Genomic DNA, 12,592 nt, shown 5'->3' with positions numbered 1-12,592 from the left:
CATCTGTCAACATGTTACCCTTCAGGATATGATTCAGATTACCTTCATGGATAGGGTGAAAGACTTCTGAAAGACGAACACTGGTGGGGCAAGCACAGTTTTCTCTGTGAAAAGACAGATTATAGCACAGTTAGAGAATTATCCTTGTTGAAGTTTGATACAGCCACTGAGTCATTATCCATGAGTGAATCTTAGCTAAACCGTAACTGAGTTTAAAAGCGTTTACTTAAATTCAAATAGGAAAACACTTTTCCTAATTTTGTCACTGAAACCACAAAGACGTAACCAGGGAAATGGCTGAGACTGTGAGCTGTCGGTACACACTGTTCTGCCAAGACACTAAAATGCAAAGTTAGGAAAATCAACAGTAGCACTGTTCTGAATTTAAGAGTAATTTCCTACTACATTTATTATTCCTCAATTAACCCTCAAAACACACAGCCAACTAAACAAGGACCCAAAGAGCGGTGCGATCTCTAGGCTCGCCCACAGTTCTGACTGGAGATGTCCATCGTCATCCCACCCCAATGTGTTATTCTAATCAATGGAGGCTTTGACATCCAAGGCCTCTTATGTAACCACGCAGCCTGACAACAGGCCCTGGACGCTGGGGACAAGCCCACCGTGACAGGGCTGAGTGATGGGATAGCAGTGGAGGTGTGAGCCAGCTATGCACCAGACGCCAAGGCTTGGCCCTGGGTCAAACTGACTGAGACTGGTCCAGACCTGTATGGAGGCTATAAATACACAGGGACTTTGTCACTGATCTGACTTCATATGATTAACTCAGCTTAGAGTCAATTAGTAATGTCTTTTGGTGTGCTAATTCACATGTTGAGATTTGCCAGTGCTGTGTCAGTCAGTGACTGTGCTCACATTGGGCATGGAGAAAGATGGCGTTCACACTTCACAGTCAGTGACAGATGATCACTTGGAATTCACCCAAGTCTATCGTGTGAGCAGCCTATTCTAAAGACAACTGACTGTTCAGATGCAACTCATTAATATGTGTCCTATATACTGATAATTAACATTGAAACGTGTTTGCTTTTTGCATTTATGCAGTTGTTCAGCTTTCTTTGAAAGCTAAAAAGTACAGTAATGGGTCAATGAAGGCTATTTCTACCACAAGCCACAGTAATCCTGTCTGTGACCTCCTGGGGAAATCAGAGCAAGCTCTACTTATTAACTCTACAGTCCAACTCTGAGGGCTTCCAGTCACATGACCTACTGTAGACAAACAGCAGGGCACCACAAATGGAATTGCAATTAGTTTACACAACACTCCAACAGTCAAGTGGTGCCAGAGACAAGTGTCTATTACTCTGAATGTAACAGCATAGAAGGGTGGTCATCAGTGTATAAGGTAGAGTGTTTTTGCTGAGTGTCAATAGGAGCACTGTGTATCCTCCCTGACACATAGGTGATGCTATCGCTGCTGTGGGAAAATACTTATTCACAGGTCAGGTACCGTACTACTCACAGTTGAGTTTGGTCACCCCAGACAACGCGAATATACAGTAACAATTCAACCCATTGCATCTCCTCCATCTCAACTCTTCTTTCCCGAATCTCCACTAACCTTTCCTACTCTTCTCTCCTCTTCCTCCCCTCCTCCCCCCTTATCCTAGCTTCTGTCTGGGCAGACAGTATCTCAGATACCATAGGTCTGAGTGTCCAGAGGTCAGACAACCCCGGACCTCGGCTGAGGGCCATACGCAACAGACGTCATGACAAAATCCTGACATGATGCAACCTGTCAGGCTAGCGCCAGAGAGCAGGCAACTCTTTATGACAGACGCTCTTTTTCCACATCATGGATTGCAAGGGTCATTACATAAGTGAGAGAGGAGAGTACTAAATAAACACGTTTCATGAACAGACATGCTTGCCAATTATGAAATGAAAAATAAATTAAGCTAGCTTCCTTTGAGCTTAAAAGAGCATTCCTTGGAATATTGCTGACATGGTCTGTCTATATATTAATCCATTTTTAAATGTTTATTTTCTCAAAGAGAAAAAACCCTAACATGTTTGTCTCTGGTAGAAAAACCCGAGGAGCACTGCAAACTAAGATCTATGAAGATTGACATCAAAAGAGATGCACATGCCCTGCCCGTGCTCATTGCAGGAGTGGATCATAAATATTTCCTCAGGCCTCTCAAAGAGAATTGATGCTCACAGGTAGACCATTCTATTGCATAATTTATAAGGAAGGCACAACTAACTAGTCTTTATTGTATGAAGACCTCAACAGAGCCTTTCAGCAGCAGGTACTAAAGAAACAGTAGGCCTACTCTAAAAGTGAATCATGTAATTTTTCCATGGTAATACTTTCATTTGGTTGGAATCTGTTATCTGTACAGATTTTGAATTAAATATTATTGTTTAATGTCCCCTAGTTTCAGGTTTTGGAAGGCACAGAGGAGAGATTGAACTGTTTGCTGAAGTATGTTTTGTTCTCTCTGTCCTCTGCTAGTGGTAACTTAACAGGCCTGTAAAGAAGCAGTGAGATTCTCTTCTGGCAGAAGCTGAATATGCCATAAACACCACTGCCAACAGTGGCAGTGCTCCACAAACCGCTGCCCTGAGAAAGAGACGCAGAGGAGAGCCCATTAAACACACATGCACGCACACACATTTTCTTGAATTTCCTTGTCTCTGTAAGGAGCAGGAGTGGGTTGGTGCGGGGGGCACTCCCCCTAAAAGCTGCCTTAAACTAGGCTACTCTGGTCTCAATCAGAATGTCACTCCGGGGCTGGGCGGGGTTAAAGGGGCATTGTCTGTACACTATGCCTTGAATCTATGCTATCGTGCTCAGAAACCTGCTCCTTTTACTCTCTGTTCCGAACGTGCTAGACGGCCAGTTCGTATAGCCTTTAGCCGTACCCTTATCCTACTTCTCCTCTGTTCCTCTGGTGATGTGGAGGTTAATCCAGGTCCTGCAGTGCCTAGCTCCACTCCCACTCCCCAGGTGCGCTCATTTGTTGACTTCTGTAACCGTAAAAGCCTTGGTTTCATGCATATTAACAGTGGAAGCCTACTCCCTAAGTTTGTTTTACTCACTGCTTTAGCACACTCTGCCAACCCGGATGTCTTAGCCGTGTCAGAATCCTGGTTTAGGAAAACCACCAAAAACCCTGAAATCTCCATTGCTAACTATAACATTTTCCGCCAAGATAGAACTGCTAAAGGGGGCGGTGTTGCAATCTACTGCAAAGATAGCCTGCAGAGTTCTGTATTACTATCCAAGTCTGTACCCAAACAATTTGAGCTTCTACTTCTGAAAATTCACCTTTCCAGAAACAAGTCTCTCACTGTTGCCGCTTGCTATAGACCTCCCTCTGCCCCTAGTTGTGCCCTCGATACCATATGTGAATTGATTACCCCCCATCTATCTTCTGAGCTCGTGCTACTAGGTGACCTAAACTGGGACATGCTTAACACAACACATCCTACAATCTAAGCTTGATGCCCTCAATCTCACACAAATTATCAATGAACCTACCAGGTACAACCCCAAATCCGTAAACACGGGCACCCTCATAGATGTCATCCTAACTAACTCGCCCTCCAAATACACCTCTGCTGTTTTCAATCAAGATCTCAGCGATCACTGCCTCATTGCCTGCATCCGTAATGAGTCTGCGACCAAACGACCACCCCTCATTACTGTCAAACGCTCCCTAAAACACTTCTTCGAGCAGGCCTTTCTAATCGACCTGGCCGGGGTATCCTGGAATGACATTGACCTCATCCCGTCAGTAGATGATGCCTGGCTATTCTTTAAAAGTGCCTTCCTCACCATCTTAAATAAGCATGCCCCACTCAAAAAATGTAGAACTAGGAATAGATATAGTCCTTGGTTCACTCCAGACCTGTCTGCCCTTGACCAGCAAAAAAACATCCTGTGGCGTTCTGCATTAGCATCGAATAGCCCCCGTGATATGCAACTTTTCAGGAAATGTTAGGAACAAAAATACACAGGCAGTTAGAAAAGCTAAGGCTAGATTTTTCAAACAGAAATTTGCATCCTGTAGTACTAACTCCAAAAAGTTCTGGGACACTGTAAAGTCCATGGGGAATAAGAGCACCTCCTCCCAGCTGTCCACTGCTCTGAGGCTAGGAAACACTGTTACCACCGACAAATCCACTATAATTGAGAATTTCAATAAGCATTTCTCTACGGCTGGCCATGCTTTCCACCTGGCTACCCCTACCTCCGTCAACTGCCCGGCACCCTCCACAGCAACCCGCCAAAGCCCCCACCATTTCTCCTTCACCCAAATCCCGATAGCTGATGTTCTGAAAGGGCTGCAAAATCTGGACCCATACAAATCAGCTGGGCTAGACAATCTTGACCCTCTCTTTCTAAAATGATCTGCCGAAATTGTTGCAACCCCTATTACTAGCCTGTTCAACCTCTCTTTTGTATCGTCTGAGATTCCCAAAGATTGGAAAGCTGCCGCGGTCATCCCCCTCTTCAAAGGGGGTGACACTCTAGACCCAAACTGCTACAGACCTATATCTATCCTACCCTGTCTTTCTAAGGTCTTCGAAAGCCAAGTTAACAAACAGATTACCGACAATTTCAAATCCCACCGTACCTTCTCCGCTATGCAATCTGGTTTCAGAGCTGGTCATGGGTGCACCTCAGCCACGCTCAAGGTCCTAAACGACATCATAACCGCCATCGATAAGAAACATTACTGTGCACCCGTATTCATCGACCTGGCCAAGGCTTTCGACTCTGTCATTCTTATTGGCAGACTCGACAGCCTTGGTTCCTCAAATGATTGCCTCGCCTGGTTTACCAACTACTTCTCTGATAGAGTTCAGTGTGTCAAATCGGAGGGCCTGTTGTCCGGACCTCTGGCAGTCTCTTTGGGTGTGCCACAGGGTTCAATTCTCGGGCCGACTCTCTTCTCTGTATACATCAATGATGTTGCTCTTGCTGCTGGTGATTCTCTGATCCACCTTTACGCAGACGACACCATTCTGTATACTTCTGGCCCCTCTTTGGACACTGTGTTAACTAACCTCCAGACAAGCTTCAATGCCATACAACTCTCCTTCCGTGGCCTCCAAATGCTCTTAAACGCAAGTAAAACTAAATGCATGCTATTCAATCGATCACTGCCCGCACCTGCTCGCTCGTCCAGCATCACTACTCTGGAAAGCTCTGACTTAGAATACGTGGACAACTGCAAATACCTGGGTGTCTGGTTAGACTGTAAACTCTCCTTCCAGACTCACATTAAGCATCTCCAATTCAAAATTAAATCTAGAATCGGCTTCCTATATCGCAACAAAGCATCCTTCACTCATGCTGCCAAACATACCCTCGTAAAACTGACCATCCTACCAATCCTTGACTTCGGTGATGTCATCTATAAAATAGCCTCCAACACTCTACTAAACAAACTGGATGCAATCTATCACAGTGCCATCCGTTTTGTCACCAAAGCACCATACACTACCCACCATTGCAACCTGTACTCTCTCGTTGGTTGGCCCTCGCTTCATACTCGTCGCCAAACCCACTGGCTACAGGTTATCTACAAGTCTCTGCTAGGTAAAGCACTGCCTTATCTCAGCTCACTGGTCACCATAGCAGCACCCACTCATAGCACACGCTCCAGCAGGTATATCTCACTGGTCACCCGCAAAGCCAATTCCTCCTTTGGTCGTCTTTCCTTCCAGTTCTCTGCTGCCAATGACTGGAACGAACTGCAAAAATCTCTGAAGCTGGAGACTCATATCTCCCTCACTAGCTTTAAGCACCAGGTGTCAGAGCAGCTCACAGATCACTGCACCTGTACATAGCCCATCTGTAAACAGCCCATCTATCTACCTACCTCATCCCCGTACTGTATTTATTTATTTATCTTGCTCCTTTGCACCCCAGTATCTCTACTTGCACATTCATCTTCTGCACATCGACCATTCCAGTGTTTAATTGCTATATTGTAATTACTTCGCCACCATGGCCTATTTATTGCCTTAACTTACCTTATTTGCACTCACTGTATATAGACTTTTTGTTTTCTTTTGTTCTACTGTATTATTGACTGTATGTTTTGTTTATTCCATGTGTAACTCTGTGTTGTTGTATGTGTCGAATTGCTATGCTTTATCTTGGCCAGGTCGCAGTTGTAAATGTGAACTTGTTCTCAACTAGCCTACCTGGTTAAATAAAGGTGGGGAAAAAAAGAAGAAAAAAAAGAGGACCAGGAAAAAAAAAAATCGCTCCGCCATATCACAAGCAGCAGGTGCCCACACAACACTCACATGGGGGGACAATAATTTGCTCCAAGCCCCCACCAAGCCCCGTCCCCTTCATAACGCTGCCTTGCCTCCCCCTGTCTTCCCCCTAATTGAGCGTACCCACTGTCACATTTTATGAAGACAGCCTCTATTCACACACGTGCTGGCTGCAGGCCCAAGTGGGGTTTCAGTGGTTCCAGCAACTGTTCTCAGATCGTCCAAACGAGAACAACAGAACAATAGCTCAATCTAGCAGAACATCTGGGCTTCATTTGAGGAGCTGGGGTAACATAAGGACAAAACAACTTGAAAGACCACGTGGCCAGCATACAGTTGCATCACAGCCTTATGGTCAGACAGATGGTTACAGACATTGATATAAACCAGTCAGACAAAAACAGCATTATTCTTCTAATACAAGAATGTGAGTTCTGGATTTGGGAACTCAACAAAACAATATTTACAGTGTGAATTTTGAACTAATAAATGTCACCCACCAGTGCAATACACCAGGGGTATTCACTCTTACCCTACGAAGTCCGGAGCCTGCTGGTTTTCTGTTCTACCTGATACTTAATTGGACCCACCTGGTGTCCCAGGTCTTAAATCAGTCCTTGATTAGAGGGGAATAATGAAAAAAAGCGGAACTAGCTTCGATGTCTATTCCCGAACCAACTCAGTGGCCTTGTGGTTAGAGTGTCTGCCCTGAGATTGCAAGATTGGGAGTTTGAACCCTGGTTGAGTCATACCAAAGCTGTAAAATTGGGACCTGATGCGTCTCTGCTTGGCACTCAACATTAAGGAGATAGAGTGGGGGTACGGCCCTGTGATAGAGTAGTGTCCTGTCCAGGGGGTGTCCCTGTACCAAGGCTTGTGCAAGGCTACTTACTCTTTCTGATAAAAGAGAGGGCTTTCCTGATATGTATAGGGACCTCACACTGTATGAACACAGATACCATTTTAGGAAAACGTTTGGGGCCTCCTGTAGAACAGGAAATGCTGCAAGGAAAACCTTAACTCTGCTGGTGCCCCAGATTCCAGCCAAGGACCCCCTGCAAAGGGTCTAACGCACGCACGCACGCATGCACGTACGCACACACACACACACAGACGGAGCTCCCCCTGGATGCTGTCTTACTCCTGAGCCCATAAGCCAGACTGGGCCTCTAACAGGCTATTATAAGGGGTGCTTCACCACCATAGGAATGTAGGGCTACTTACAACAACCTCCAACTATGGGAACGGGCATATCTAACTCACTGAGGCCTCAGTCACACCCTCATGAATCACTTGTCATATCTCTGTTAGCTCTGCAGCTCTGAACAAAAACAGACTTTTACTGAGAAACTAGGAGAAAATGTCCTAAGAGCATTTGATTTTCCTGGGAATATCAGGAATTATTTGTAATTTATTGATGAGTTATTGTGCTAATCTTTAATAATTTGGTTACCTCGATGGCCTCTTAACTCGACCTAAACACTATCTCAGCCTGCTCATTATTTCCCCTACAGCAAACAGTGGGGCTAAACATGGTTACCATTGAAAGTACCGGTAACGAGACAGTATTTCTGAACTTACTTAGAGCTATACATCCAAATCACTTTAGTTAAGGCCCCTGGGAAACCATTCAAATCCAGAACTTCAGGTCAACTGCTCTGCTTCTCTTGTAGATGTCTTTTTTCTTCTTCTCCACCTAGCAATAGAATAATCTAGTATGTTTCGTCACTTCAGTCTGAAACATGAACAGACGTGTGATTGGAAATCTAAAAGGGGACGTGGGTGCCTATAACACTATAAGAAGGAGGGGGACTGTAGTTTGGGTATGGAGGAGGGAGGGGGGATATCTCAGTGTTCACGCTGGAACATGAGAAAGAGCCTAGTCATTGGCCATGACCAGAGCTAGCTAGTTTGGTAGCTTGGTGGAGAAAACTGGAATTAGCTAGCCTGACCTGGTCCTCGTTTTCATTAGTGGAGTCTGTAACCTCAAGTGGGGGGTAAATAATAACCACTCCTCCTGGGATGAGATCTGATCACGTCTTACACATACAGTACTTCTCCAATGCACTCACTTCATCCCTGATTCCTGACACATTCCACTGTGTTACACCAGGGTGACAGTGAGCTGCAGATGACAACCGTGCAGCCATAGAATGTCAACTCATCCCTATAGGTTAGACATGGATGTGCAAAAGGATACAGGCTTGGTTCAAAAGCAACACGTACCAAGCTATAACTGTATTATAAATCTACGAAGATCAAACTATAACTGTATTATACATGTACCACGATCCAAGCTATAACTGTATTATAAATGTACCAAGATCAAACTATAACTGTATTATAAATGTACCACGATCCAAGCTATAACTGTATTATAAATGTACCAAGATCAAACTATAACTGTATTATAAATGTACCAACATCAAACTATAACTGTATTATAAATGTACCAACATCAAACTATAACTGTATTATAAATGTACCAAGATCAAACTATAACTGTATTATAAATGTATCAAGATCAAACTATAACTGTATTATAAATGTATCAAGATCAAACTATAACTGTATTATAAATGTACCAAGATCAAACTATAACTGTATTATAAATGTACCAAGATCCAAGCTATAACTGTATTATAAATATGCCAAGATCCAAGCTATAACTGTATTATAAATTTACCAAGATGTACCAAGCTATAACTGTATTATAAATGTATGAAGATCCAAGCTATCACAGTATTTTAAATCAGGTCAATTACTGAACCATATGTTCATCCTCCTGCATTGTTTTCCAGAAAATCAACAGGCCTGAGCTAAGAACCTGTCCAGAGCCCACAGATACTGTGTTCATGCTTCTGTGCATGTGTGCTCTATGAAGTTAAATAAGATACGAACCCTGGAGATATTGCATCAGGGTACAGTGTGTATGTATGTATGTGTCTGTGCGTGTGTGTTCATTATGAGTGTGGACTAAATATTGATGTCACTACTGAAAGAGCAAAGAAGAGCAATGATATGTCCATGTGCTATGGTAAACAATTGTGTATTTTTCCAAATATTTTTCTGTGAATGAGTTTTATGTTTGCAATAGGGCCTACTAAGAACTTGTCACATTGAGAGTGAATATATGGGGAATATTAATCACGTGTGCCATTATGGTACTAAAAACATCATCTCAAAAAAGAAAAAGAAAACCTTGATTATATTAAGGTCTACAAATCTATTCATATTATTATCTAGCAGTCAAGATCTGTTCAACTCCCTTTAAAAAAGTGAGACGCAATGACAACCATACCGTTTAACTCCTCAGCTCCGTCCTGCGCGCATCCTCCATCTCCCGAGTGCTGCCACGAAGAGCTGTTCCCCATCAGCGGTCTGGCGGTGACAGCTCCTCCCGCTCCACACATACTGTCCGCGGGCTCCATCGTACAGGAAGGCTTTGCATGGAAGTCCGAGACAGGCATCATTGAATAATACCCTGAAATATCTTCGTTCGGGGAAAGATTCCCTCTCATTCTTTGGATGTGAAGATGTGATAAACTACCGTAGTAAAATAAACACAACCTCAAGAAAATAAAGAAGAATCCAGATAAAGGTGGTGATTTGCTCCTTTGGTGTCAAAAGCTTGATACTCCTGATTTCTTGATTTTGGCACTCTCCCGTCAGTTGTCCGTCGCGTAGCCTTTGCTGTGTGTGTGAATGAACAGTCATATCCCGTGTTTACTACCGAGCATGGCTCCTGGCTGCTTGTGAAATGTTGGCGTGGTAAGGCTTGAGTGATTTAGCCAGAGCAGCGCCCTCAATCAGTTTGTAGCGCTAAATTCACTCTTCACTTATGCCATTAAAAACATTTCCCAAAAATACAAATAAATGCTATTCTGAGCTATTCTACTGATTTACCCGCTATAGCCTAGACGATGTAACCTATTAAGTTGGTAATACATAATAAAGAAACAGATTCTGCCATGATGGGTGCTACATGAAAGTAATCTGCCCAGACAAAGAAATTGGATGTCTCTACCATGCTCTAGATTAGAAATAGGCGTAAATGAACCTTTGACAACATATGCTCAATTTGCCAGTGCGGGAATTCCAATGGTTGTGTGCTAGAACAAAAAGTGATGAACAATGGCATGATGCTCTGTGTGTTATTGCCTTATCCCCACTGGAATGGAACTTATGGAACTTTGCCCAAAGATCACCCGAATCTAAGTAGGTTACACAGGCCTGGCCTACTGTACTTGAGTTACATGCAGCTTTATCAACTTTTGAATGGCAGTTGAGCTGCTTCTCAACTGTTTCTGTGCCTTATTGTGGCTTGGGCTTTTGCAAAATGCTTAACTTGAACTTTGAGTTCTACTCATGAGAGACGACTTGGGAAATGTCCAGAGTGAGCTTGTAATCAATTGTTGTTGGATTCTTGCCCCAAATCATGAGGGAGAAACAGGATATGAATCTGTGTAGCATTTGCTTAATAACGAGAGACAATAGTGGCAACTTCACTCTGTGCTGCAACTTCATTCCCACTATTCCCAAATTCCATGGTAGCTGCACTACTTATTTATTATTGACAGTATATGGTGACACAGAGCCTTGATTCTTATTATAGTAGATGCATAATGACACTTATTAACACAATTTTCATCATTTAATAAAGCATTCTGTCTTTCTATTGATCCTAACTTGGTCTTGTCTGTTCAGTGTGTAGTTTAACCGGTGATAGGAATGGTAAATGTGGCCCAGTGCCCATCGATATATAAAATACCTGGAGTGGACCGCTTGAGCTCTATCATTAAGAATAGTTTTATGAATTACCAGCTAAATAAATCAACATTTGTTTATTAGGTTTCTTTTACAAATTGTCCCAAGACAGCTAAGGATTACTGTGATATCAGGAGACGTTTTAAAATGCCAAGCAGCATTAGAACACACAGTACATGCTGGTGCCTGCCTGGTTGTCATGTGAGATCCCCCAGCTGGTGATTGTGATTCATTGACTATACAGGGACAGGCTCTGAGTGAAGGGTGCAGGACTGGAATGGGCTGGTTTTCGGAGCATGCTCAGTTGGAGTGGGAGGAATTTTCCACTGTGTGTCCAGGCAGCAGCCATAGAGGGGGCAAAGGCTCTCTGTTCAGAGGGGCTGCCTGTGTGCATGAGTTATGTTGTAGTGTGTTATTGTCTGTGCATTCATTTTTACTTCATGTGTTTAGTGGTATAACTACTGTGGCCGATGAGTGTATCTTTTTATGTGTGTACAGTATGTATGAGCTCTTGTGTTCTTTCATGGGTTTTTTTTAGTTCATGGCTTTTTTTCACAATATGTTTTTATGTCATTGGGGGATGTTAGGGGTTCTATGTCTGTTTGTTGTGTTTGTCTATGTCTGGTCTGAATGTGCTTGCTCTGACTGTGAGCATTTCACAATCATGGTTTGTTTTTAACTCTCAGGGCCAGGCTCCCCCTCAACTATTTCTCGCTCTCTGGGCCAGAGGGTATTCCTTTTTAGGTCCATTACACATTACACAACCCTTTCTGCCCTTCATCTATCTCAGCTGATAACAATCAGCAGGTCTCTCTCTCACCGACCTTGGCACAGAACACTATAATTGGACTATAGCCGTGTGTGTGTGTGTGAGTCCACAACATACCCTGCTAATGCTCAGGTCTGACCAGGCCATTATAACCCATAAAACAGATGTCACTGAACCTTTTACTTCCACAATCCTCTGAAGTCCCATCATATTACAGTATTGAAAGGAAATTCAGTCATGTTTTAAATGTGTACATTATATGAATTATGGTAATAAAAAAAGTCATTTACCTGTATGCACTGAGGGAGAAATAAGTGAAAACACTACATTTGGAGAAAATGTGAGCTCCTCATAAATCACTGCACCTGGGATCGGATGGGAGTGTTTATGACAATTTTGCCAGTGTAATGTTTCAAGACATCTGGGTTAATACAGTGCCATCTATTGGTGAAAGGTTCTCAATGTTATTTTTCAAATCAAAAATCTAATAAAATCAAATGTTATTAGTCACATGCACTGAATATAACCTTACTGTGAAATACTTGCCTACAAGCTCTTTCCCAAAGAGATAAATAAGAAGATAAAAACATAAGACAAATTAAACACACAAGAATGTAGCTATATACAGGGAGTACCAATAAAATAACAATGTGCATTGGGATACATGTTAGTTGAGGTAGGCATGTACATGTAGGCAAGGGTAAAGTGACTAGGCATCAGGATAGATAATAATACCATGTTGTGTACTTTGCTTTGTTGTGCTACTGTTACTTTTTGCTGACTGCTAATACA

At 43.0% G+C, this 12,592-nt stretch overlaps 1 protein-coding gene across 5 annotated transcripts in view; it reads right to left on the bottom strand.

The window, feature by feature from the left end:
• Window positions 1-10,485, bottom strand: part of LOC106568171 (ran-binding protein 3-like) — a 33,755-nt gene extending 23,270 nt beyond the window's left edge. Inside the window, exons 1-2 of one of the 5 annotated variants that reach the window (XM_014138267.3) lie at window positions 9,566-10,485; window positions 43-104 (exon numbers count right to left, since the gene is read on the bottom strand). In XM_014138267.3, coding sequence (XP_013993742.3) covers window positions 43-104; window positions 9,566-9,785 — 282 coding nt within the window. In that variant the 5' untranslated portion in view covers window positions 9,786-10,485. The remainder of the gene's footprint in view (window positions 1-42; window positions 105-9,565) is intronic. The other 4 variants (XM_014138266.3, XM_014138265.3, XM_014138262.3 and 1 more) reach the window with 4 other exon arrangements.
• Between the last annotated feature and the right edge of the window lie 2,107 nt (window positions 10,486-12,592).

Source organism: Salmo salar, chromosome 13, assembly GCF_965601325.2.
Source record: "Salmo salar chromosome 13, fSalSal1, whole genome shotgun sequence".
NCBI lineage: Eukaryota > Metazoa > Chordata > Actinopteri > Salmoniformes > Salmonidae > Salmo > Salmo salar.
Note: the sequence above shows the minus strand (reverse complement) of the source record. Positions and strands in the feature narration are given on the sequence as shown.